Source organism: Lemur catta, chromosome 18, assembly GCF_020740605.2.
Source record: "Lemur catta isolate mLemCat1 chromosome 18, mLemCat1.pri, whole genome shotgun sequence".
Classification (NCBI taxonomy): domain Eukaryota; kingdom Metazoa; phylum Chordata; class Mammalia; order Primates; family Lemuridae; genus Lemur; species Lemur catta.
This window is the reverse complement of record NC_059145.1, coordinates 5,662,146-5,689,387: the sequence shown is the minus strand read 5'-3', so window position 1 is coordinate 5,689,387 and position 27,242 is coordinate 5,662,146. Positions and strand designations below refer to the sequence as shown.

The window sequence follows — 27,242 nt, the reverse complement described above, 5'->3', positions numbered from 1 at the left end:
TTCGCTGTACGGGGTCTGTGGGGACGGACTTGACTGCCAGCAGAACCGGGCGCCCGGGAGCGAGGGGTGGGCGGAGGGCTTGGCCCAGGCCATCCAGGCGTCCTGCTCAGAGAGGGGCTGCCCGCAGCCTTCAGCTGGCCACACGGCAGTGCCCCTCGGCCCGGCTCTGTACACGGCTTCCAAACATGTGTTCCGGGCAAGCTGGGAAGGGTATTTCCCACAGCCTGGCGGGGACACACCCCCACACTGGGAGATGAGGGCCGGCTTTGGTGGCCTGCGGCTGCTGAGGTTACTGCCCCTGCTCACAGCAGCTCCTCTCTGCCGTCCCTGGGCTCCCGCTCCCCTCTGCCTGTCTCTGCTCTCCCTGCTTCTGACCCAGCCCTCTGCCTCTCCCGCTTGGCCAGCTCAGGCAAGACTCTGTGCCCTGGCTCTTGACTCTTGGAGACCCAAACCTGCTCCCCCCTGGGGATTTGGCCACGCTTCTCACAGACTTTTCCCCAGAGGAGCAGAGTGGGCCAAGGACTTTTAAACCAAGTTTGCAGACAGATGAGATGAAGCTTAGAGGTTGGCAAATCCAGAGGCAATAACAAGTGAGTGAGCCAGGATTATGAGCTAGGCGTTTGCTCCGGCGAAACGTGGGGAATAACCGTCGCTGCCTTTCCCGGCTGCTACAGGGATCGAATGAGACAGATACTATGTGGAAGGCGCCCAGTACAGCGCTGGCACAGAGCAGGCACCAAAAGCCAAGTGCAGGCTGACTTTATAGCACTGTCTCTCTCTAGTGTGCCTGGGTGCGTGCGCACACACACACACACACACACACACACACACACACGCACACACACACACGCACGCACACACACACACGCACGCACACACACACACGCACGCGCATCTCAGATCTTAGGGAGAAGAGAAACACAGCTGGTAGTTTTCTGTTGTTTGAGTTCATGTTATGGAACCAGCCCTGACTGTACAACAGATTTAAAGAAGCTCCTATATAAATGGCATCTCACATGGGCCTCCAGCATTTTGGCTCTGATGGGACTGTCAGGCTGCATCTCTGGAATTCCGTGTCGGGCAGGCCGGCCTGGGCATGGAGGCTGGCTGGGGGAACCACTTGCTCAGACACTGCGCAGGGCAGGCAGCCGTGCTGATTAGAAGTCTGGGTGGAAAGTAAGCTAAGAAAAGTAGTAACAGCTTTACTGAGATACAATTCATATGCTACAAAATCACTCTTAAAAGTGTACATTTCAGTGATTTTTAGTATATTCACAAAATTGCATAACCATCACCACTACATAATTTTATTTATTCTTCATTTTTCATGGTAGTTTTGCTGGATATACAACTCCTGGTTGCCAGGGTTTTCTTTTTCCTTTTGACTATGTCATGTCACCCCACTGCTTTCTGGACTCCCTTGTTTCTGACAGGAAATCGCCTGTTAATCTTACTGCAGTTCCCCTGTATGGATGAGCCGTCTTTCTGCTGCTTCCAAGATTTTTCTCTGTCTTTGACTTTCAGCGTTTTTACTATGATGTATCTGGGTCTGTATCTCTTTGCATTTATCCTACTTAGAGTTCATTAAGCTGCTTGGATATGTCGATTATCACTTTTCAGCAAACTTGGGAAGCTTTCATCCATATCTTCTCAGATGTTTTCTCTGCTCTTTTCTCTTTTTCTGTCCTCCTGCTATGCCCATTGCGTGTAAGTTGGTGCACTTAAAGTGTCCTGCTTTTCCCTGAGGCTGCCGAGTTTTCTTCCTGTCATTTTCTCTCTGTCCGTAGGTTGAGTAATCTTGATCAGCCTATCTTCAAGGTCTCTGATTTCTTCTGATAGGTCAAATCTTTTGCTGAATCTCTCAAGGAATTTTTAATTTTGGTAAAGTCCAATTTACTAATTTCTTCTTTTGTAACTTTTGCTTTTGGTGTCATATCTAAGAAACTATTGCCTAACTCAAGGCCATGAAGATTTACTCCTATGTTATTATACGGTTAGGATTTTATAGTTTTACCTCTTACATTTAGGTTTATGATACATTTTGAGTTAATTTTTGTGTGTGATGTGAGCAAGGCGTCCAACTTCATTCTTTTACATTTAGCTGTCCTAGCACCACTGAATTACCATGGTGTGCTTATCAAAAGCAAATCGACAGTGGCTGGGCCTGATGGCTCAGCCTGTATTCTCAGCACTTTAGGAGGCTGAGGCAGGAGGATCACTTGAGACCAGGAGTTTGAGACCAGCCTGGGCCACATAGCAAGACCCTGTCTCTAAAAAAAACGGAAACAAAATTTAGCTGGGCATTGTGGCATGAACTTGTAGTCCCAGCTACTTGGGAGGCTGAGGCAGGAGGATCACTTGAGCTCAGGAGTTTGAGGTTACAGTGAGCTCTGACTGCACCACTGCACTCCAGCCTGGGGGAAAGAGCAAGATCCTATCTCTAAAAAGATAAAAAATAATAAATAAATAAACAAAGAGATAGATAATAAATATAAAGATTTATTTCTGGGATCTCAATTCTATTCCATTGACCTATATGTCTGTCCTTATGCCAGTACCACACTACCTTGATTACTGTAACTTTGTGTTAAATTTTAAAATTGGAAAATATGAGTCCTTTAATTTTGTTTTTCTTTTTTCAAGTGTTTTGGCTACTCTGGATCTCTTGCATATCCATATGCATTTTAGGATCAGTTTTATCAATTTCTGAAAAAATCCAGTAGGGATTGTACTGAATCTATAGATCAATTTGTGGAGTACAATGCTCACATTGTATTAAGTCTTACAATCCATGAATCTGGGATATTTTTCCAGTAGTTAAGTATTCTTTAATTTCTTTCAATAATGTTTTATGGGTTTCCGTGTATTAGTCTTACACTTCTTTTGTTAAATTAATTCCTAAGTATTTTATTCTTCTTTATGCTTTTGTAAATGGAACTCTTTTCATTTCATTTTAAATTTCTCATTGCTAGTATATAAAAATACAATTGATTTTTGTATATGGATCTTGTATCATGCAACCTTGTTTAATGCATTTATTAGCTCTGATAAATTTTTTGTGTGACTTCTTTAGAATTTTCTATACATAAGATAATGCCATTTGCTGCTTCTTTTCCCATCTTAATGGTTACTTTCTTGACTAATTGCCCTGGCTAGAATCTTTACTACCATATTAAATAGAAGTGGCAAGAGTGAACATCCTTGTCTTTTTCCTGATCTTAGGGGGAAATCATTGAGCCTGGCACCACTAAGTATGATATTAGCTGTTGGTTTTTCATAGATGCCTTTTATCAAGTTGAAGTTTCCTTTTATTCTTAATTTGTTGAGTGGGGTTTTTTAAATCATGAAAAGCTATGGATTTGGTCGAATGCTTTATCTGCATTTATTGATATGATCATGTGGTTTAATCTTTTCATTAAATAATAGGGTGTATTATATTGATTTTGGGTGTTAGACAAACTTTGCATTTCTGGGATAAACCTCTCTTGGTGTATAATCCTTTGATATATTACTGGCTTCATTTGCTTATGTTGTTTTTTGTTTTATTTTATTTTATTTTTTATTTTTTGAGACAGAGTCTCGCTTTGTTGCCCAGGCTAGAGTGAGTGCCATGGTGTCAGCCTAGCTCACAGCAACCTCAAACTCCTGGGCTCAAGCAATCCTCCTGCCTCAGCCTCCCGAGTAGCTGGGACTACAGGCATGCGCCACCATGCTCGGCTATTTTTTTTTTCTATATATATTTTTAGTTGGCCAGATAATTTCTTTCTATTTTTAGTAGAGACGAGGTCTCGCTCTTGTTCAGGCTGGTCTCCAACTCCTGACCTTGAGCGATCCACCCGCCTCAGCCTCCCAGAGTGCTAGGATTACAGGCGTGAGCCACCGCACCCGGCCTCATTTGCTTATGTTGTTGAAGATTTTTATATCTATATTCATAAGAGATATTGGCCTGTAGGTTTGTTTCTTGTGATGCCTTTGTCTAGTTTTGGTATCAGAGTAAATATGGCCTCAGAATGAGTTGGGAAGTGTCCCTTCTACTTCTATTTTTGGTAAGAGTTTGTGAAGGATTGTTACTAATTCCTCTTTAAGTGTTAGAATTCATCAGTGGAGCCCTCTGATTCTGGGTTTTTCTTTGTAGGAAGTTTTTTGATCACTGATTCAATTTCTCTACTTGTTATAGGTCTATTCAAGTTTTCTATTTCTTCTTGAGTCAGTTTTAGCAGTTTCTGTGTTTCTTGGAATTTGCCAGTTTCACCTAGGTTATCTAATTTGTTGGCATACAATTGTTCATAATATTCCTTTTTAATTCTCTTCCTTTTTTGTAAGCTTGGTAGTGATATCCTTTCTAATTCCTGATTTTAGTAATTTGAGACTCCACTCTTTTTTTCTTGGTCAGTCTACTTAAACGTTTGTCAATTTTGTTGACTTTTTTAATGAATCAGCTTTTGGTTGGTTTTGTTGATTTTCTCTACTTTTATTTCCTAATTTCTATTTGATTTCTTTCTACTCTAATTTTATGATTTTCTTCTTTTTACTTGCTTTGGTTTAAGTTGTTCTTATTTTTCTAGTTTCTTAAGGTGGTAAGTTAGGCTACTGACTTGACATCTTCATTCTTTTTTAACATAGATACTCACAGGTATAAATTTCCCTCTTAATATACTCCACATTCCATATATTTTCGTATGTTGTGTTTTCATTTTCATTTGTTTCAAAGTATTTTTTTCCCTTGGGACTTATTCTTTGAGTCATTGGTTATTTTGAAATGTGATGTTTAATTTCTTCATGTTTGTGAATGTCCTGTGTTTCTTCCTATCATTGATTTCTAATTTAATTCCTTTGTAGTCAAAGAACATACTTTGTATGGTTTCAATCCTTTTAAATTTATTAAGGCTTCCAGGGGTGGGGAACCTGTGGCCTCAAGGCCACGTGTGGCCCTCCAGATCCCCAAGTGTGGCCCCTCAACCAAATCCAAACTTCACAGAACAAATCCCTTTATTAAAAGGATTTGTTCTGTAAAATTTGGATTCAGTCAAAAGGCCACACTCAAGGATCCAGAAGGCCACATGTGGCCCCGAGGCTGCAGGTTCCCCATCCTTGTGTGTCTTGGATAATGTTTCATATTCACTTGAAAAGGTGTGTATTCTGCTGTTACTGGCTGGAATATTCTATAGAGGTCTGTTAAGTCTAGTTGGTTTATAGTGTTGCTCAGGTCTTCTATTCCATTGCTTTCTTTTTCTCTACTTGTTCTATACATTATTGAAAGTGGGGGTACAGAAGTCTCCAACTACTTTTGTTGAGCAGTCTACCCTTCTCTTCAATTCTGTTGGTTTTTGTTTCATGTATTTTGGGGCTCTGTTGTTAGCTGCTTATAAGTTTATTATTGCTATATGTTCATTTCTCATTATAAAATGTCCTTTCTCTAGTAGCAATTTTTATCTTAAAGTCTATTTTACCTAATACTAGTATAGTCAATGCAGCTCTCTTTTGGTTACTGTTTGCATGATGTATTTTTTTAGAATTTTATTTTCAATCCATTGCATTTTTGAATCTAAAGTTCATCTTTTATAGATGGCATATGGCTGGATTATGGTTTTTAAAAAACTGTTTATTGTGGTAAAATACACATGACATAAAAGTTGTCATCTTAACCATTTTTAAGCATACAGTTCAATCTTTAGAAATTTTCCGTCTTGTAAAACTGAAATTCTATATGCACTAAACAGCAACTCCCCATTTCCCCTCCCCCTGGTCCCTGGCAGCCACCATTCTACTTTCTGTTTCTATGAGTTTCACTACTCTAGCTTCTTCATATTAAGAGAAATCAGATAGTATTTTTCTTGTTGAATGGCTTATTTCACTAGCATAATGTCTTCATTCATTCATGTTGTAGCATGCAGAATGCCCTTCCTTTGTAAGGCTGAAAATATTCCATTGTATGTGTGGACCATATTTCATTCATCCATTCAACCTTTGATGGAAATTTAGGTTGCTTCTACCTTTTAGCTAATGTGAATAATGCTGTTATAAATATGGTTGTAACATTTTTTTTCAAGACCCTGTTTGCAATTCTTTTGGAGACATGCTCAGAAGCAGTATTGTTAGATCATAGGATAATTCTATTTTTAATTTTTTGAGGAACTGCCATACTGTTTTCCAGAGCAGCTACACCATTTTACCTTCCCACCAACAGTGCACCAGGATTCCCATTTCTCCACATCTTTAATAACACTAATTATTTTTCTTTATTTCTTTTTTCTCTTCCTCCTTCTCTTTTTTTACTAGTAGCCATCCCAGTGGTATTAGGTGATATCTCCTTGTGGTTTTGATTTGGATTTTTCTAATGATTAGTGATGTGGAGCATCTTTTGGATCATGCTATTTATTTATTTATTTGATCATTTCTGACAATTTCTTTGATTGGAGCATTTAATCCATTTACATACAATGTAATTGTTCACAAGGTAGACTATGCCAGTTTGTTGTTTAAATTTTATATTTTTTATATCTTACCATTTTACATTTTAATTCCCTTCTTTCTTTATTATTACTATTATTATTTTTTGATACAGGTCTCACTGTCACCTGGGCTAGAATGCAGTGGCATCATCATAGTTGAATGCAACCTCAAACTTCTGGCCTCAAGCAATCCTCCTGCCTCAGCCTCCCAATAGCTGGGACTATAGTCACATGGCACTATGCCCAGCTAAATTTTCTATTTTTTGTAGAAATGGGGTCTTACATATTGCTCAGGCTCGTCTTGAACTCCTGGCCTCAAGCAATCATCCTGCCTCAGCCTCCCAAAGTGCTGGGATCAGAGGCGTGAGCCACTGTACCTGGCCCCTTATTTCATTTACTATATTTTTTGAGCTGTTTTTTTTAAGAGTTTTATTTTCTTTTCTTTTCTTTTTTTTTTCTTAGAGACAGAGTCTCACTCTGTTGCCCAGGCTAGAGTGCTGTGGCATCAGCTTAGCTCACAGCAACCTCAAACTCCTGGGCTCAAGCAATCCTCCTGCTTCAGACTCCCAAGTAGCTGGGACTACAGGCATGCACCACCCTGCCTGGCTAATTTTTTCTATATATATTTTTAGTCGTCCATATAATTTCTTTCCATTTTTTTAGTAGAGATGGGGTCTCACTCTTGCTCAGGCTGGTCTTAAACTCCTGAGCTCAAACAATCCACCCGCCTCGGCCTCCCAGAGTGCTAGGATTACAGGCATGAGCCACCACACCTGGCCTTGAGTTATTTTTTATTGGTTTTCCTGGGGATTACAATTAACACTTTAATCTAAAATATTCCAGTTTGGATTAATAACTTACTTTCAATTGTATTCAAATATTTCACTCCAATATTGCTAATTCCTTTGTACTGTCATTGTGAAATTTGCAAAATTTTCCTTTGTAAAATTACTACTTTATACATTATAAGCCCATCAACACAGTTTTATCATTACTGTTTTATGCAGTTGTCTTTTAAATTAGAATAAAGAGTTATAAGTAAAAGTACATTCACACCATATTTCATATTTACCTATGTAGTTACCTGCACTGGCACTTTATTTCTTTGTGTGGATTTAAATTATTACCCAGTGTCCTTTCATTTTAGACTGAAGGACTTTCTTTGCTATTTCTTGTAGAGCAGGTCTGCTAGTGATAATTTCTCTTCATTTTTGTGGTTTTTTGGGGGGGTGTCAAATGATCTTTTGTCGACACATTTTCCTTTGTACTTTTTAACTAGCTGGGCATTCCACTGCACCACTGTTGATGTCATCTACGATATCATGTGGGTGGCAGCCATCAACATTGCAGCCCACAGACTGGGCAGTCCCCAGGGTCTCTGCAGTGGTTCCAGAGAGTTCTCTGGCTAAAGATCAGTGCCGCATCTGTCTGGAAATGTTGACAATCTCATCAAAAGTGATATTTCCATTGTGTTTAATGTTCTTCTGTTTCTTGCTATCTCTTGGTGAGTCCTTGAGGGCTTTGAGGATCAGGGCAGAGGCAGAAAGTACCACTGCAATCTGGGGCTGTCTGCTCTGAATAGTTAGTTTCACTGTAATCACCAGACCCTTCCAGTCACCAGTTGCCTTGGCGATCTCATCACCAACCTTTTTTGGAGATAGATCCAGGGGGCCGATCTTGGGGGCCAGGGCAGACATGGCACCAACTTTGCCACCAGTGCACCTCAGGTACATCACTTTGATCTCGTTGGGGTTGAACTTAGGCAACACAGTGGAGGCAGTTTGTGTCGGATGAAACTGGACTCAGGACCACCAAAGAAAGTTGCACCTTGGCCTCTTCTGAGCAGAAAACTGAAAGCTCTTCATTTTTATTTGAAAATATCTTAATTTATCCTTCATTTTTCAAAGATAGTTTTGCTGGGTATAGATTTCTTTGTTGACAGTTTTTTTCCCTTTCATCATTTTGAAAATGTCATCCCACTGCCTTCTGGCTTTCATCCTTTCTGATGAGAAATCACCTGTTCATCTTATTGAGAATCCCTGTTCTGTGATAGGGCATTTTCCTTTTGCTGCTTTCCAGATTGGTTTCGGCAATGTGACTATGATGTGCTTAGGTGTGTATCTCTTTAGGTTTGTCATACTTGGCTGGGTGCTGTGGCTAACATCTGTAATCCCAGCACTTTGGGAGGCTAAGATAGGAGGCTCACTTGAGGCCAGGAATTTGAGACCAGTCTGGACAAAAAAGCAAGACCTGGTCTCTACAAAAAAAAAAAAAAAAGTTTATCCTACTTGGAGTTTGTTATATTCCTTTGCTTATTTCTCTCTCTTCTCTCCTTCCAGGACCATAGTTACGTGTATTTTGGGACACTGGACAGTGTCTCACAGGTCTTTGAGGCTCTGTTCATTTTTCTTCATGCTTTTTTCTTTCCACTCCTCAGGCTGGATAATTATCAACTGACCTATCTGCAAGTTTGCTGAGTATTTCTTCTGCCAGCCCAAATCTACTGTTGAGCCACGCTGGTGAAATTTTCATTTCAGTTATGTACTTTAAAGGTCCCAAATTTGTATTTGGTTCTTTGTTTTACTTTCTATCTGGTTATTGATATTGTCTATTTAGTGGGATATAATTCTCATGCTTCCCTTTATTTCTTTAGACATGGTTTCCTTTAGTTCTTTGAACATATCTATAATAGCCAATACAACATCTTTGTCTAGTAAGTACATCTGGGCTTCCTAAGAGACAATTTCTATTGATGGCTTTTTTTTTGTTTGTTTTTTATTGCCACACTTTCTTCCATCTGTGTGTGCCTTGTAATTTTTTGTTAAAAGCTGGACATTTAACATAATCCAATGTGGCTACTCTGGAAATGAGATTACTTTTATCCTTTCCAGGATTTGTTGTTGTTGCTGTTTATTGTTGTTGCTCTTTGTCTGTTTAGAGGCTTTCCTGGACTAATTCTTTAAAGTGTGTACTTTCTGTCATATGCAGCTACTGAGTTCTGAATACTGCTTGTTTAGTTTAGTGTTCAGCTTATACAGAGATTCCTTTAGTGCCTTGATCCAATAAGCCTCCCACTTTCTGCTGGTGGCTTTTTGTGTGTGTTGGAGCAGCTTCGACGCTCCACCAGGTTACAACTCTGCTTTCCTCCTATTGAGCAAGCTCTGCATCAGGCCCGATAGGGACGAGCTTTGTGCACAGTGATTTCCACGGAGCTGCCAGACAGGTCAAATGGTGACAATTCTCTGGGGATGAGCATTTGAGGAGCTTCAAATCTGTTCTGCCTCCTCCAGTGGCTGCTGGTTTCCACAAGTGCTGTGGCTGCGACAATGTTGGTTTTTAAGGCCACCATGAAGCTGGGGAGAGGAGCAAATTAAAACACTACAAACTTCACTATTGTTAGCATGATTCAGACATTTTCCCCAAATAAACATTTCTTTGGTTGTTACAAACCTTTTCTTAATTCCCAGAGTTCTGAAAAGGCCAATTATCCTCACTGTCCTTGCTGCTTTTATGGACGAGCAGGTTTTCAGAGGTTCTTACTCTACCTTTCCAGAGTGTTTCTTCCACTGGATTTTTACAAAAAGTTTCTTGGGGCCAGGACAGATAAAAAACTGAAACTGTTGATCTAAGGCTGGCAGCTTTGGAGATGCGGTGAGTCCCTCCATCCGTCTCTGCAGGGTTGGCACAGGCCTCAGCCAGCTACCACGTGATGGCTTCACCCTGTGTCTTCCTGCCTCCTGCCTCTTCATTCTCCATTTGCCCACCAGGCCCTCTTTCTCTCTCCTCCTTCCTGTCAATGAGCACTTATGGACCATCTCTTGAGTGCCTGGGGGTCCATTCCAGCCCAGGGCAGGGGCAATTCTGGGCTTCTCCTGCTAAGAGCCGACTGGGGACGTGGGAAAGGCATCCCATGTCAGACAGAGACACACACACGCTGCAGGCCACGAGGCACCTTGCGGGTGAAGGCTCCCATTTGGAGCTAGAGAGGCCCCGCTGCAGGTCTGCAGCAGCGGCAGGAAGGCCTCCTGGGCAAAAAGCCTTTCTCCCAGGGACACAGGGAAAGGCTGCTTTGCGCAAGGGAAGGTGCCAAAGCCAGAATGTGCATGTGTGTGAAACTATCTAGAATAAACACCAGGCCCAGCCAGGACCAATCAGAGAGGGCATCTACCCGGGGCAGCTCTCACTGTATTTTGACAGGCAGAGAATCGGGACACTGCAAAGGAAAGGGCACCAAGGGAGAGGAGGTGCTGTCTTAGACGAGACACTTCTCCCCTGGAGCCTCAGTTTTCTCATCTGCAAAATGGGAATAATAACATTGTTCTCTTGCTGTGCTCTGAGGACCCCATGAGATGAAGGATGTGAAAGGCCCAGGGAGTCCTCATCTTTCTCTGACTTTCAGACTGTTGTAAACTGGACTCAGAATTCTAACAGATGTTTGAGTAAGCTGAATAATGTTATGCTTTGCCCTAAGAACAAGTGACTATGAATTGCTCATCTCCTCCTCAAAAGCGTGCCAGAAGCTTATAATAAAAGGCAATAAAACCTCTCACAAGGGTCGACAAGAAGAACTGAGTAATGAAGTGTGTGTGGAGGGGTGGGGTGCAGTGGTGTCACACACAGTCCAGGCAGGGGACGCGCTGGCAGCTGGACACCAAACAACCTTCACTTCTGGAGGTCGAGGCAGGAAGGGGGGCCCGGGAGCGCTTCCTGCCAGCGAGCTCCCAGGAGCTCATCCGGAGCCCGGCTCCGCATGGCAGCCCATGCCCAGGCCAGCGAGGAGAGTCTGCGGATGCAGAGCACCAGCCCCCGCCTTGGGCCCAGCAGGCCTGGGGTCCTCGTGGTGGTGGGTCCCTCTAGCCTCACCACTGCACCTCCCTGTGGAGTTGCGCAGGCCCTAGACATTCATTCATTCATTCACTGTGCCGCGCATTTGCAAGCCCAGGGCCTGCTCTGTGCCGGGTGTGGGGTGATGGCCCTCAGCTGAAAGGTTTTTGGTGAAGATGCTTGAGCTGGACTTGAAGGACAAAGACTAGTGAACTTGGGTCAGAGTCCGGCAGGGAACACTGCGGGCAGGGGAGGCCAAGAGTGAAGGCTCAGAGGGTAGAGGGCCCCGGACACTCCCAGGGGGGCTGGAGGTGGGGGACGTGGGGTGGGGGTGGTGAGGGCTGCAGGAGGCTGTGGCCTGAGGACACGGGGGCCTGGGTCGGAGGTGTCCTGAGGGGGCGGCTGACGCCGGTGTCTGCACACGGAAGCAGGTGACTGCACACTTCTTCCCTGCGACTCGGAGGCTGGAGGAGAGCGAGCTGGGGGAGGTGCCGGCCTCAGCGGGACAGCGTGCAACCTCCCAGAGGAGGGGACCCGGCTGGAGGCAGGGAGGGGCGTTGTCAGGGTCACGGGGGAGCTGAGGCCGCAGGAGTGGGAGGTTGTGGGGAGAGAGGAGAGAAGAGGGCCAAGGAGGTTCGTTCAATAGGCAAGCGGGGGCCTAGGAGGAAGGCACAGAAGCAGGGGTCGGGTGCGGGAGGAAACGCAGGCCCAAGTCGAGCCATGCGTGCCCGGGGCGGGGCAGTGTCCCCCAGTGAGGGTCAAGAGAGATAAAGAGACAGGAAAGCGTCCGCGGGTGTTGCCATCAGGGGTCAGGGTGACTTTGGCCAAGACAATGTCAGAGGGGCTGTGGATGTGGGGAAGGGACTCAGGGAAGAGTCGCTGGTGTCGGGGGGCAGGGGCAGACCACGGGGTGACAGTGAGTTCATTCTGGGTGAGGCGAAGATGGCAGGAGGGAGGGTGGCGAGGACAGGTGCGCCTGGAGGTCGTGTGGGAGGAAGGTGGAGGAGTGTCCTCCTGGTGGCTCTGCCGAGGGCAGGACCGGCGAGTCTGGGGGGCGTGACACAGGAGCACTGTCCTGTCATGTTGAAGGGCCCGAGGTAGAGGCGCGGCCGGCGGAGTCATCACCTCCTGCCCCAGAGAGAGGAGGCCGTTTCGGCGGGGCCCACCAGGGACTGAAGTGTCCGAGGCTGACAGTGAGATTCAGGACGGCCCGAGCGGAGGGGCGGTCCTGGGACTGCAGATGGCCAGGAGCCAAGAAGAGGCAGCACTGGGCACTGTGGCCTCTGGAAACGGTGGCTGGAATTGGAAGGGGGGGAAGCCAGGCCGGGACCGAGGGCTGTGACCGAGGGTGGGGAGAGGGTGTCTGGGCCAGGCCCCAGCGAGATCCAAGCCTGGGCCAGGAACTGGAAAACTGGGACTCACCAGGGTCGCCTCTTCTCCCAGGCTTGCCGCGACGTCCGGGGGGCCCTAAAGAGGAAAGAAGGATGGATCCGTTGAGAAGGGAAGTCAGCGGGCTTGGCAGAGCGCGAGGGTGCGGCTCCCCTGCACAGGGGCTTACGCAGCCCCCCACCCACCGGCACCGCGACAGCTTCCTGGGAGCAGCTGCCCGAGGCTGTCTGGGGGCGACCAATGGGAGACCCCTTCCTTCTGTGCCACCTCGCCCTGTCCCTCCAAGCTCCTGCCACCCCAGGCGGTGGCTGCACTCCTCAGCCCTCACAGGCCACTTGTCACCTGTTCAGGGCTTCACCCGTGAGCCCTCCCCCGCTCAAACAGATTCACTACGGGAGACTCTTGAGCCCGAAGCGTTCGCAGCTGAGGAATGTCAGACTTGGGAGAAAAGTAAGGGTGGGAGTTACCTTACAAAAGCCCCGACAAACGCTTTTTCATACTCGCTAAACTGAAAGGACAAAGCCAACACAATAAAGACGCTGTCCTGGCATCTCAAATGCTACATTTCCGTCACGACAGGCACCATGTGATCCACCTGCTGTTCTGGAGCCTTCAGCACCGCCTTCCCCACTGCCCAGGAGCTGCTCCGACGCTTGCAGGTCACTGCACGCCGCCACTCTCTGTGCCTGCCCTCCAGCCCCACGTCGCAAGGCTGTTTGGATGCTGATCAGACCACCGCCCGCATCCAGCCCTCCGCCCACGCCAGTCCCTGAGACCCGAGTGATTGCGACACTGAGGAAGAAGAGGGCTCTGGGTCAGAGGTCCAAGCCTTCATCGCACCATGGAAGTGGTCTGAGGACCGGAGGTGACAGAGGCCGTGACCATATTAGAAGCCACTGCCCTTTCCTGCAAAAGTCAACCTCAAAACCCCTCAAGAATTCCCAGAACAGCCACGAGGAGGAGACTGGCCGGGAACCAGGGCTGAGGGGGGATGGCTCGCGGAGGACTTCGTGTGTTTCCCTTCTCCTCCTCCCATGCCCAGGCGGGTGGCCAGGCCCGTTTGCACACCCCTGCCCAGCGCTTGACACGAGGCGGAAAAGCAGCCCAGGGTGGGAGAAGCTTCCCGACTTTGTTAAGGGGGTTCCCTGGATAGGGAGGGGCGCCTCAATGCTACATCAGAAACTGAAAACTTTGCAGGCCTGGGGGTGAGGTGAGAATGAATTTCTTGCCAGCCTTGTGGACTGGGGGCTTGAGGTCAGGGTGGTTACATAAAATTTAAAAATTAAAAACATGCTACTTCTCACACCCCTGAGTTCTGAGAGCAAAAATCCATGCCAGCAACATAGCCCTTCATGTCCCCCATCCTGGACGCAGACCTCGAGTCTGGGGCTTGTGCTGGGAATGCCCAGGGGCCGTGTAGACGCGGCGAGGCCGAGGCTCCCGCACCCCATAGCAGCCGGCAGCTCTTCAGACCCACAGCACGCAGAGCTCACTCGCTGCCAACTGCCTCCCGGCACCTCCCCGTGGGCCCCTCCCCGGCATCTCAGGCCCCTCGTGGCCAAAATACCTGCCTTGATCTCCTCCCAGCTCCCCATGTGGGGCCGACAGTGCCTCAGAACCTTCTGGAGCTGGTCACACGGGATAACCGAGCTCTAGTTGTTAACTAATCCCCCATGTCTGGGGGGCTGGTCAGCAGCCTCGGTGGCCTTTTCTCCTCTCTGGGCACATCTGTTTTCAGGGTAAGCGGGGGCGTGGGCGCAGGAACACCACCGGCACACACAGCACTGCGCTCCTCCAGGTGTGGGAGGGAAGCTCCGGGGCCCCTGCAGGGCCACAGAGGCCGTGGCTGGCGCGACACAGCCGCTTGGCCGGGGCCTCAGGCCGAGGGTGGGACATGGCGGGGCAGGGGCCGAGGGTGGGAGAATAAGGCAGGCTCTGCTGGACCCGCGGCTAAACCGGCACTGTGGGTTTCCGACGATCATTACTGGGTATGACTAAAACCCTCAGTCTGGGTAACTCCAGCCAGATGAAGGCTTTGCCTTTGCCGAGGTGGCTGAACTAATGGATTAGTCTGGGTGGCTCTCCGGGGTGGCGCGGTCAGGCCGAGGGCCCGATGGGGCAGGGCACTAGGAGGGCGGCAGATGCCCAGGTGGGTGAGACGCCCCACCTCCCAGGGCCTTTGCGGGAAGCCCCTGCAGGCCTGGCAGGCTGGTTGTGACAGCCACCTGACAGGGCCTGCGTGAGGACAGGGAAGGTGGCTGCCCACAAACACCTTCCTGCGTGGATGCAAACCAGGCGCGGTGCTGGGGACAGCTGGTCTACCCTTGATTCTGAACGTTGTTCTCCAGCGTCCAACTGCGCCGGCAGGCAGCACTCCCAAACCGAGCGCACCTCCCGGTTTCCCACCTGTCCCCCACCTCCTGCGAGGCTCCCTGGTCCCCTGTGTGCGGGCACCACCAGCACCCAGGCAGCCAAGGCAGACACGGCCTGGGAGTCGCCCTGTCTGGTCCTCTGCGCCCCCCAGCCTAGGCCCCTCCGTCCTTGGCCTCGGCAAACGCCCCCCGATCCCGTCTCTGCCTCTTTCTCCCGCGCTCCATTCTCCCTCCTGGCGGAGGGCAGCTTGCTGCAGTGTGCAGCCTGCGTCTTGTGCTGCGTCCCCAGCTCCCAGCGTAAGGCGGGCCCAGGTGACATCTGCTAAGGGAAGGAGGGTTGGGTGGGCAAGGAGGCCTCGGTTCTCCTCACCGTTTCCTGGCATTCTCTGAAAACACCGTCAAGTCCAACAAGATTCAGGGCTTAGAAGAGACGCAGGGCCGCCCGGCTTGGCGGGCACAGGCCGATGAGACAGGAGAGCCTTCGCCTTCCTCCCTTGGCACCGGCACTGCAGGCAGACAGGCGGAGAGGCGCGGGAGGGAGTGGCTGGGCTCCCGCTCTGCTGCTTTGCAAACAGGGAAGCCAAGCACACGTGAGGACCGGACGGCGGGAGCTGCAGGTGGGGAGGACAGGAAGGACGGCCTTCATGCGTTTCTAGACCACCGGGTGCTGAGAGCCCGCTGTGGGCCGCCACCCGGCCGTAGCAGCTACTATCTCATCCAGGGGACATCAGCTCGGGTCCTTTTGGCTTCAGGTCTCCCGCTGCGCATCCCCAGGCTCATCTGCTCCCTGGCAGGCGTGTGAAGAAGGCACTCATGTCTCCCGCACAGACGAGCGCTCTGAGGCTAAGCCAGGTGAAAAGGCCTGCGTGAGGCCATATTGCCGGTGCCTTTGGGAGCCCTTCACAATCAGTGTGTGGCTCCTGAGGTTTGAGGACAGTTGTGCCCTGCACGCCGGACCACCGGCAGGCAGCCTCGGCCACTGGGGAGGCCATGCCCCTGGGACTGCAGCCCCTCTGCCAGGCTGGCTTTGCCCCAGGGCATCGGGGCCAGGCCTGGAGCACACTGCCCCGGCATCCTGGGAGAGTGGGGCAGCCTGGCTACAGCTAAGACCTGGCTGCGGACAAGTAAACCCCCGGCCTGGTGGTTTGCCCCGGAGTTTCCTCCTTGTTGGTTTTGTTCTTTTCTTTCCTTTCTACACGTAGAACTTCTCCTGCTGCTGCCACAGACTCAGACACTCAGGAAGGCACCTGAGAGTCTGGCTTGATCAACCTGTTCAGGCACAGATGGGGAAACTGAGGCTGCAAGGTTTGGGCAGGTTTTGCCCAAGGATGCTGCTGGAAAACTATGTCAGCCAGAAAGTCTGGCGATGAAGGCCAGCTTGGGCTGGGAGAGGCCATTGTCCCCAACTCTGTGTGGGAGCCACACAGCTCTGGATCAGGGGTTGGCCATTGTGGGGACACTTGTATTTCACAGTGGCTGTTGCCCTAGTGGCATCTGCAAAGCTGCCTTCCAGAGGCTATAGGCAACAAGGGGTACCAGAGCAAGAGGCAAGCAGACCTGAGAGGGAGGCTATTTACTCTGAGCAAGTTACTCAGCCTCTCTGAACCATAGGTTCCCTACCCATAAGGCTTTGGGGGTATTGGTAACTACACCTGCCTTGCAGAACTGTTAAACAGATGAGCAGACAGCTGCTTGGAGCATAAAAAGGGTGCCTATTTGGGACCCCAAGAAATCACTGGCTGGAGGGACCCCCAGGCCATTAGAATCTGGGGCCTTGATGTGAGTTCAGTAACTGTGTGGGCAGGGTTGACGCTGACTGGGCCTTCAGCGACGCCCTGATGCTGAGCGGACAAGGGCAAGGTCAGCCCCCTGGAAAGCCTGGGGCTTTTTCCTGTCCTAGTCGCTGCCTGTCTGCAAGCCTCAGGATCAGGCTTTGGAGGCTGAGCAGCCTAGGAACGGGATTTCTCAACGGAAGTCCGAGGTTTCAGGCACAGCGCTGGCCAGCAAGGGCTCCAGCTCGCTGTGAAATGACCCCGGACACCTGTGATGGCCACCTGCACGTTGAACCACCACCCCAGGGAGGTGTGTGGCTTTCTCACACTCTGTTCCAGGCCAGACAAAATGGGACAATTTCTAACTTATAAAAATCTCACCTCTGGTTGGGGTGGAGAACTCATGCCATTGACCAACTCCAAAGAGGGGCCCGGAACCCCGACAGGTTTCCTCTGAGTTCTGAGCAGTGAGGAGTTGGTGCTGGAAGCAGTGGTCTCCCCTAGGCCCCCTGGCACCTGCCTCCCCGAGGGCATCCCTTCCAGCAACGCTTGCCCTTTTGCTGTCTGCTCACAAATCAGGGCCACCTTACCCCAGCGGGCCGTGCGGGACACAGCCTGCCAGGCCCCCTTCGCTGTGGCCGTCTGACTGCTTCCAGTGGGCTCCTGTCTGGTCCTCGGCCCTGACCCCGGTTCTCCCTCCTGCCAGCCCTGAGCACAGGGACTTCGGCGCAATTTATCTAATGCAGTCTATGTGACAGTTCTATAAAATGCTTGAGTCTTTCTCTATTCTATTCTCCCTGTATATTGGGGGATCTGAGACTCAGAGAAGTCAAGAAATGCTCCCAGACACAACAGCAAAAGGGGAAGGCAACCCAGTGTCCACGGACAGAAGAGTGAATAAACAAAATGTGTGTCTATACAGTGGGATATGATTCAGCCTTAAAAAGGAAGGAAATTCTGACGCATGCTCCCACGTGGATGAACCTCGAGGACATTGTGCTAAGTGAAGTGAGCCAGGCACAAAGGGACCCGTGCTGAGTGGTCCCACCTGTGTGAGGTCCCTGGAGCAGGCACGGCGCAGAGCCCTGAGGCGGCATGCACGCTGCAGCGAGTGGAGCCCTGCAGTCTGGACCAAGAGCCGCTCTCGACGCGGGCGCTGCCTCCCGCCAGAGAAGATACTTGCCAGTGGCGAGCAGTTAAGACAAGACGACTTTATATCCACTGCTTGGCATTTGTTATTTATCTGTTTTAATACACTGGGAGCCACACAAAATAGAAGGTGCCCAGGGATGGCTCTCAGAGGTCGGTGAACTAAACATCTAATTAATGTGCAGACCCACACGGCTGCGGCCCCGGCTGGCACGCCCTCAGGGGTCCCCCGCGGCCCTGGCTGGCACGCCCTCAGGGCCCTCCGCGGCCCCGGCTGGCACGCCCTCAGGGGGCCCCCGCGGCCCCGGCTGGCACGCCCTCAGGGCCCTCCGCGGTCCCGGCTGGCACGCCCTCAGGGGTCCTCCGCGGTCCCGGCTGGCACGCCCTCAGGGGTCCTCTGCGCCCCGGCTGGCACGCCCTCAGGGCCCTCCGCGGCCCCGGCTGGCACGCCCTCAGGGCCCTCCGCGGCCCCGGCTGGCACGCCCTCAGGGGCCCTCCGCGGCCCCGGCTGGCACGCCCTCAGGGGTCCTCTGCGGCCCCGGCTGGCACGCCCTCAGGGCCCTCTGTGGCCCGGCTGGCACGCCCTCAGGGGTCCTCCGCGGCCCCGGCTGGCACGCCCTCAGGCGTCCTCCGCGGCCCCGGCTGGCACGCCCTCAGGCGTCCTCCGCGGCCCGGCTGGCACGCCCTCAGGGCCCTCCGCGGCCCCGGCTGGCACGTCCTCAGGGCCCTCCGCGGCCCCGGCTGGCACGTCCTCAGGGCCCTCCGCGGCCCCGGCTGGCACGCCCTCAGGGCCCTCCGCGGCCCCGGCTGGCACGCCCTCAGGGCCCTCCGCGGCCCCGGCTGGCACGCCCTCAGGCGTCCTCCGCGGCCCCGGCTGGCACGCCCTCAGGGGTCCTCCGCGGCCCCGGCTGGCACGCCCTCAGGGGTCCTCCGCGGCCCCGGCTGGCACGCCCTCAGGGGTCCTCTGGCTGGCTCCTCCCCCTCGAGTCAGGAGCAGCTTTACCAAAGCATCTGAAATGGGATTAAGGAGTCCAGACCCACTACGCACACTGGTGGCCCCCAGCTTTGTCGAAGTTCGACCACATCATGTTCTCTGGAGAGCCAGGAGCCATCTCCCGGGGGCCGTGGTGGGGGGCGGCCAGCCTGCTGGGGGCGGAGCACCCACTGTCACATGCAGAGTCCTGCCACGTGCGGGGGCTTTTGCTATCTCTTTCATCTTTCCAGGAGCTCTGAGATGTAGATGACAGGCCCATTTACAGGTAGGAAAACTGAGGCCCAAAGGTGAGGTGACCTGTCCGAGTCTCAGAGCTGGCCAGGAGCCAGGGCTCTTGCCTGCACCAGCACTGCCTCCTGGGTTCCTCTTTTCCAGGGTGATGGACGGCAGTTTAGGCACCAGAGCTAAAAGTGGAATGCCCCATCCAGAGGGTCCAGCAGGAAGGACCTGGAAGGAACCAGAACGTGGGCAAAGGGGACGAGGGCGGGGAGGGTTTCCAGGTCAGAGTGGCTGGGCTCCTGGCGGTGCTCCCAGGGGCAGATGTGTGGGGCCCAGGACAGCGCTCACGTTTTCCAGAGGCTCTCCTCTTTGAAAGCCCCCAGCCCTCCGTGCCTCACAGCAGACTTAAAGGGAGAGGAACTGCCCGAGGTCTCCTTTTGATTGGCAGACATAAGGCTGGCGGGTGCCCCACGCTGCAGAAGCCAAGTGACAGCCATTTCTCAGACTTGGCAGTGCCCTGTCCCCACCCCCTTCAGCTCAGGCAGCTGAAGGGAGGTCTGAGCAGTCCAGTGGGGAGAGTGAAAAGCCCCCGGAATGCCGAGCGACCAGGACTCTGCCCTCCTGCAGGGCCTCAAGGCCATGAGGCCGTCTCTGGAGGTCTGAGCAGCCAGCAGGCCCCGACAAGAAGGGGAGGTGGGGGGGCTCCAGAAAGGGGCTCTCAAGTGTCAGGTTAACCCCCATGTCTGAAAGAGCCTGCATGCAGGAGAAGGAAGGTATCGGCTACACAGCAGGCCAGGTGCCGATGCTGACGGCGGGTGGTGGTTGGGAGGCTCGGGGTGACGGTCCCTGCTGCACGGGCAGGCGGTCTGTGGCTCTGGGCTTGGTCTGCCCTAGATCCGTGCTAGTGCAAAGGAGCTTCCCCAGAGCCACCCGGCATGTCCTGGGATTCTGTTTCCTGCTGTGAAACAGGCCCCAGAGAGGCGCATGTAAACCAGCACACCCCAAGGACACCAAATTCCTCAACTCTCCGTTCACCCCAAAGCCTTAATCACTGACACATGGGCCGATGGATTCCTCTGAACTTAATGAAGACCAGGATTTATTGTTTTCAGAGAATGAAAAGGTTTTTATTTTTATTTCTTTTGAGCTTAAAAGGTCATTCATGTGAGGTTTCCATGAGAATTCCTCACAACTTGCATGCTAAAAGTCCCACCCTATCCCGCTCAGAAGGTTCTAGAATGGGCAAGTGAGAGTGGAAAGCTGGAGGCTGGAGCAGCGGCCAGTGTGGCGGGGGCATGGATTTAGGATGCACACTCAGGGAATAGCTGGCCGCTCGGCATGTACCACCTGCTCCGAGTTGATCTGACTGCTGTGGACCCCGGACTTGGAACTCAGCTCTTGGGACAGGAGAACAGTGCTCTCCCGGGGCGGGGCACACACTCCAGCAGGGCCTAGCATGCTTTAAATCCCACATCCCGGGAACTCCGGGGAGCTTGAGTGGGTACTAGGGCGACCAGCTGTGCTGGTTTTCCCAGGACTGAGAAGTTTCCTGGGCCCCTCTGAGGTCCGCAGCGGCCACGCCAGCAGTGCAGCTCTGCAGACCATGGCCTTGGAGGAGCCAGAGGGTGAGGGGAAAGATTCTGGGGTCCCAGAGGGGCTGCTCCCAGGTGCCAGCCTGTGAGGCCACTAGGCCCTGCCCAGTTTCCCTGCGTTGTGGAAACACACACCCAGGGGCCCTTGAGTGATTCATAACTTGTTTTTCTTGACCTGGAGGGCCAGGGCTGAGGACCAGGCTTCCGCTGTCAAGCTGGGTCCCCGTTGCCTGGCACCTGCCTGCCTCGCGGCGGGGGCGGGGGGGGGGCTCCCTCTGGGGCAGCAGCTCCCTGCCCTTCAGCACGCGGAGGTCTCGAGCAGAGCTGGGCCTGCCCTCCCCGCACGCTGCAGCTCCCTACCGTGCCCTGGGGGGGCCGGCCACTGCGCGTCCGGCTGGGTGTGGGGCAGCAGCATCTTTTAAACAGCTTTATTAAGATACGATTCACACACCTTACTGTTCACCCAATGGTTTTTGGTATAGTACATTTTTAAATTTTTAAATAATCGTGGTAAAATACATAACATAATAAATCACCATCTTTACCACTTTGAAGTATACAGTTCAGTGGTTTTACGTGCTGTACATTCACATTTTTGTGCAACCATCATTATCAAACATCTCCAGAACTCTTCTCATCTCGCAAAACTGAAATTCTGTACTCATTAAACAACACCTTCCCATCCTCTCTTCCCCCAGCCCCTGGCAACCACCATTCTATTTTCTGTTTTTAGGAGTTTGATTACTTGAAAAACCTATGAAAGCAGAATCACGCAGGATTTGTCTTTCTGTGATGGGCTTATTTCACTTAGCGTAATGTCCTCACGGTCCATCCATGTTGTAGCTGTGTCAGGATTTCCTTCCTTTCTAAGACTGAGTAATATTTCATTGTATGTATAGATCATATTATGTTAATTTTAAAAATGGTGGTAAAATATTATATAAAACAAAAAATTTGCCAGTTCAGCGGCATTAAGTATATTCACAAGACGTGCATGTGTGCCCATCACCTCTATCCAGTTCCAGAAGTTTCTTATCACCCCAAGCAGAAACTCCGCTATTGGTTGTCCACTAAGCCTGGGCACAGTGGACCCGCCGTGCGAGCTCCGCCTCGCCCCACCCCCGCGGGAAGGTGAGTGGCGTCAGCCGGGGACGCTTCCTCCGCGTTTACAGCCGCTCCCCCCCCCCCTAACGCTGCCCGAGCTCCGCCTCCCCCGACCCAACTCTGCGGAAACATTGTCTTCCATGAAGCTGGTCTCTGGGGCCGGAAAGCTGGGGACCGGCGCACTGAGCAATCCTGCACCCCCCCGTCCTTGGTGACGCCTCTTCTATTTTCTATGAATTTGCCTCTTCCAGGTGTCCAGGTGTCTCACGTGCGTGGACTCCTACAGCGCTTGTCATTTCCACTGGCTTCTTCCACTTAGCATGATGTCTCCCGGTGCCTCCATTCCTTCTCGGGCTCTTCCACGGCGCGGACAGCCCGCGGGTTGCTCATCCACTCATCTCGGGGGGGGGGGGGGGGGAACCTTGGTCTGCTCCCTCCTCTTGCTGATGCTGCAGTGGACACTGGTGGGCAAGTATCTGTTTGAGCCCCTGCTTTGGACTCTTTAGGGTGTATATCTAGGACCATATTTCTACGGTTAGTGGGGCAGTATTTTTTCTTTCCAGCAGAAAAGAGATTTTTCCTGTGTCTGGGATCCCTCTTCGTTCCCGGTGCCCCTTGGGAGAAGCTGGCCGTCCTTCCCTCCCTCTCAGTGTTTCTGGGGTCGGGGACCCTGCCTGGCAGGACTGTGCCTTCTGAGCTGCCGAGGAAGGGCAGGGAGCTCAAAAGATCATCTTCATCCGAACCTTTGTGGACAAGAGAGGCAGGGTCCCTACTGTCACAAAGCCTGTTTTCCAAGGGGAAAGATCCATATTTGTGCGCTGGAAATTCTGCTTCCTGTGGTACCGGGCTGGAGGGCTGGAAATTCTGCTTCCTGTGGTACCGGGCTGGAGGGAGCCCTTTCCAGCCTGGGAGCCCCTGCCCCTCACCTGCAAGGTGGAGGCGCTGACGCCATTTCTCAGGGTCGTGTGAGGAGGAGTGGAGATAACCCAGGACATTTAACTTCTCACACCTTCCGTTTCCTCAGCCTCAAAATGGGAATGGACACCCAGCGCCAAGGTCTGTCACACATGTGCTCATTCCAGGGACAACCACTGGAGGCCCTGTAGGCACTAGGGACCCCGAGTTGGGTCAGTGCTGCCCCTGGGTTCCACGGGCCAGGAACATCCGTCCATGGAGGCGTAAGCCATGATGGCGCCGTGGGAAGGCGGGGTGGGGACAGGCTGAGAGCTTGGCGGGCAGTGCCCCCGGTGGGGACACTGGAGGATGTGCCATCGCTGACAGCTCAGGGGCACCCAAGCCCTTACTAGGCTACCCTCTGTCTGCAGGGCCCTTCCCAGGGCTCGGAAACCGGCCTGTTCCAGGGTGGAGGACGGGACGGCGCGTGATGCTGCCAGAGTGGGGGAGGTGCTGGTGGGCAGGGCGTGGACCTGAGCAGGGCAAGGGGTGTGGGCAGGCCGGCGGTGTGCAGTCACCAGGATCCGCCACACCCACCCAGGCCCCGCCAGGCTCTGTGGTCCTGGAGGGCAGGGCCCTGGCTGGCCCGCCTCTGGGGCATGGCAGACAGTGGATGCTCAGGGAGTGTCTGTGGTCCTGAGCTCTTGTCTGTCCCAGACACATTTCACTTCCCCACAAGGGGCCCTGTGGCAAGTGATCCCTGCTCTGATCCCCAGCCCCCCAAGGGCTCTGCTCTGTGTTGCCCCTAGGAACTGCCTGGGGCTGTCTCCCATCAGTTCCCACGCCACAGTCTGGTCAGAGAGCCCCAGGTGCCTCCGGACACAAGTGGCTCCTTTGTCCTGTGCTGCTCTGGGTGGGGCTGGGCCAACTCTGAAAGGTGCTTCCTGGGCAGGGGCTGTGGGGGCATCGCCCAGAGAGCTGGGAGCCCACTGTGGAGAGCAGTGGCTCCATCCTGTAGTCCCCAGGTCCTGCATACAGCTCGAGCTCAGGCCTCTGCAATAGGGAGATGCCACTGACACCTTGGCTGTTTCCAGAGCTCTCTGGAAAGGCTCTCTCCCTGGGGCAGGGCGCCGGAACGCTGCGGGAATCGAGGAAGGCGGCTTCCACCTGGGGATCGTCCGTGTGCTGTGCCCTGTGCTGGGGTCGTCCAGGTGTCTGCTCACCTGATTGCTCGCTTGTGGCCCTGCCAGGGAGGTGGCAGCAACCCTACTTTGCAGATGAAGCAAAAGAGGCTCACAGAGAAGTGACATGTCCCAAGACATGTCACTGGTGTGTGGCAGAGCTGGGATTCAAACCCAGCTGTGTCCAATTCCAAGCACTTGCCTTTTCTTTTCTTTTAAGAAAAAGAAATGGAACAGTGTGGGGTCTCTCGATCTATTCAGAAGCCACCGTCTGGTCAGAGAGTCCTGGGCAGCCCGAGACACCCAGGCCCTGTGTCGCAGGAGGGCTGGGGTTACTCTGTAAAGTGCTGGGGTGCTCGTTCCCAGCCCCAGTTTCGGGCTCGGTGGGGCCAGGGGGTCTGCATGCTCAGCAAGTCCCCATGATGTGCTGTTGCTGCTGGTCGGGGGAACACTTTGAAAATCAATTGGTGTTTTTTAAATTTTCTCTTTAAATACTATTTTCTTTCTTAGAAAGTATTTCAAGCCTCATGCACTACTTCACTGTGCCATGGTGTCTTTTGTGTGCTCAGAGAGGCTACAGTTGTGAGTTCGCAAAGCCCAGGGACACCAGCCAGTGGTCATTTCTGCTACTGCTGTCACTACAGCTGCTTTGGCGAGCATTTCCTGAGGGGTGACAAGTGCTGTTCTGAGCACTGTCCTCGAAGTTGCTCATTTCATTTCCACAGCTGCCCTCCCAGGCAGAAGCCATCACGTCTCATTCTACCAAGGAGGAAACTGCACCCAGAGAGGGCAAGTCCCTGGCCCGAGGCCACCCAAGCATGCCCAAGGCAAGGCTGGGGCTCGGCCACCCTGCTGCTCTGGGCCACCCTGCTGTCCTGCCTCAGGATTAGACGAGATGGACAGAAGCTCCTCACCAACTCTGGTGGACGCTGGTGAATGGCCTGAACCAAAGTCCTCTCCCACCCGACCCCCTAATCTCCGAGTCCCCTGTCTGTGAGCAGCATCACCACCTACCCGCCGCTCAGTGGGGATGTGGCTGGCCACACCGTCCAATTCGAGCGGCAGCAACGCTGCCACTCTACACCGCTGTCCACGTGTTGGCCCCGCTTGGGCACTCCAGGTGTATTGACCATGAGCCTCACAACAACCCCACAAAGCAGGCACTAATATTATTCCCATTTTTACAGAAGGGGGACTGCAGCACCCAGAGGATCAGCAACGTGCTCAAAGCCACACAGGAAGGGAAGAACCAGATCACCCCTCTGTCCCCTCCAGGTCCAGCACCAACACCTCTCCGTGGGTCCAGGGTCACCGCCTCCTCCCTGGCCACCATTTCCTCTCTTGCCTCCTCCCTTTCCTTCTCTACCCCGTGGTTCGGGTGTCCTTCTAGACCACAAATGGGATCATGCTGCTTCCCTTTAAAGGCATCTGCAGGTCCCCTGCTGTCCTCAGAGCACAGCTGCCCGAGCAAGGCTGGCCTAGCTTTCCCTCTCCAGCCGGCTCTGTCCACCCCTACTTGCCCTCCGTGAGTCACTCCTGGCCCACCTTTTGCCAAAACACCTGGCAGGGACATGCCACACCCCCTGAGCTGTGTTACTCATGTCTCCAACATCCTTTCTCACATTTCTTGTCAGGAACACTCCTATTCATCCTACAAGACCGAGCTAAGACATGGACTTATGTCTAAGCCTTCTTGGCTGCTCACTCTGGCTTCAGGGGTATCTACTTGCTGCAGTAGTTAGAGCGCCAGCATGGAGTTGTCTGCCTGTCTGTCTCCCTGCTAGACCATAAGCTTCACAAAGGAGGGATCACACTGGATTTGCCATGGTCCTCTGAGCAGCCCAGGCCCAGGCAGAATCTAGCTAAACTGGACCAAGGTGGATGGCCTCCAGTGACCACGCAAAGAGGCTCTGGATTCCAGGGGTCCATCAGCAGCTCGGGTCTGGGTCTGACCTTTGCTGGGCATCGGGAAAGGAGAGCCTGTGATCTCTTCTCTTTACTGTTTAGCACCTGTGCCTGCCCCATGGCTACTCGGTGGGAAACGCCAGTTTATGAACCAAGGGCAAGCCGCCATGCTCTTTCTAGCCAGGACTGCTGGAAACCACTGAGTGGATCAAGCCCCAGTAAACTGCTCTTAACCACTCCCCAGGGAGAGCCCTGAGACCCTAGATAATAAGCCGCATGTGTGTGGGAGACAGGCCCATTTTTTTCCCAAGGATTTATGAGCAGGGGGAGCACTCTCATTGACCTCGATTTCAGGCGGGGCCTCTTCTTGGTATACTTGCCGAATATTTCATCCACAGCAAAGCACATATGCTCGCAGTAAGCCTGCCTGACACCGTCACACGGCATATGTTTCTTGTCTCCTACGCATGGCAGCTCGGGCTCCGGGGAATGCACGTATTTCCGAACGGCCCACAGCACAGCTCCGAGGGAAGCACTTATAACTTACCCTTCGTGAAAGCCGTCACTGCTTTTCCAAACATACTTGGAAGTGGATCCAAAGTTTATTTAGAAAGAACATTTTTTTTTAAAAAAATAGGCTGAAAGAGAATGTTTGTGGATTCTCTCTCCCAGCCGTGGCTCACTGGGATCTTGGGAACGACTCCTCTGCTCACAGCCCTGAGGCCTCCAAGGAGGCCATGGATGTGTGAGCTTGGCTGGCTGTCCACACAGCATCTGTCCAGTTCGTCCTCTCTTTGGTTATTCACCTGTCAGGCTACCTGCTTCTCCCTCCCGAAGACCTTCTCTTCCCTCCCCTTCCACGCATGTTCCCTCACCTTGTCATTAGACGTCATTGTCATCAGGTGATGAATTTGTCATTCATCCATCCATTTATCCACCATAGAAAAGTTACTCAATACCTACTTTTGGGGAATGAATGATTTTATTCATCCAGGCAGTCAAACATCCACCTGCACGCTGGTTCACCCATCCATCCATCCATCAAGCCATCAATCTTTGTTCATTCATCCCTTGGGCCATCTGTCCACCCAGGAAAGATGCTCTAACAACCCGCTCTGTGCCAGGTGCTGTGCCAGGCATGGGGTGCCCTTGAGCAGCTCACAAGGAGCGGGGACACCGAGCCAACAGCCGTGTGCAGCACAGCCTGGGAAGCGGGATCAGAGAGAGACGTGCAGGCGCCGTGGGGCCCGGGAAAGGGAACAACTCTGGCTACGGAAGGGAAGACGGGAAACCACAGGCGGAAAGCCTGCCCCGCTCCCTGTCCTCAGGACCACAGAGCAGCAGCCAGGCAGAGCAGACCTATGGCCTATGAAATCAATCTGTCCCACCACTTAT

The 27,242-nt window shown here is 52.3% G+C and overlaps 1 protein-coding gene and 1 pseudogene across 4 annotated transcripts in view; both read right to left on the bottom strand.

Annotated features, from left to right (window-relative positions):
- Nucleotides 1–27,242, bottom strand: part of COL23A1 (collagen type XXIII alpha 1 chain) — a 304,308-nt gene that overhangs the window by 57,187 nt on the left and 219,879 nt on the right. For all 4 annotated transcript variants that reach the window (XM_045530513.1, XM_045530516.1, XM_045530515.1 and 1 more), the window contains exon 3: nucleotides 12,699–12,743. In XM_045530513.1, coding sequence (XP_045386469.1) covers nucleotides 12,699–12,743 — 45 coding nt within the window. The remainder of the gene's footprint in view (nucleotides 1–12,698; nucleotides 12,744–27,242) is intronic.
- Nucleotides 7,693–8,200, bottom strand: LOC123623433 (annotated as a pseudogene).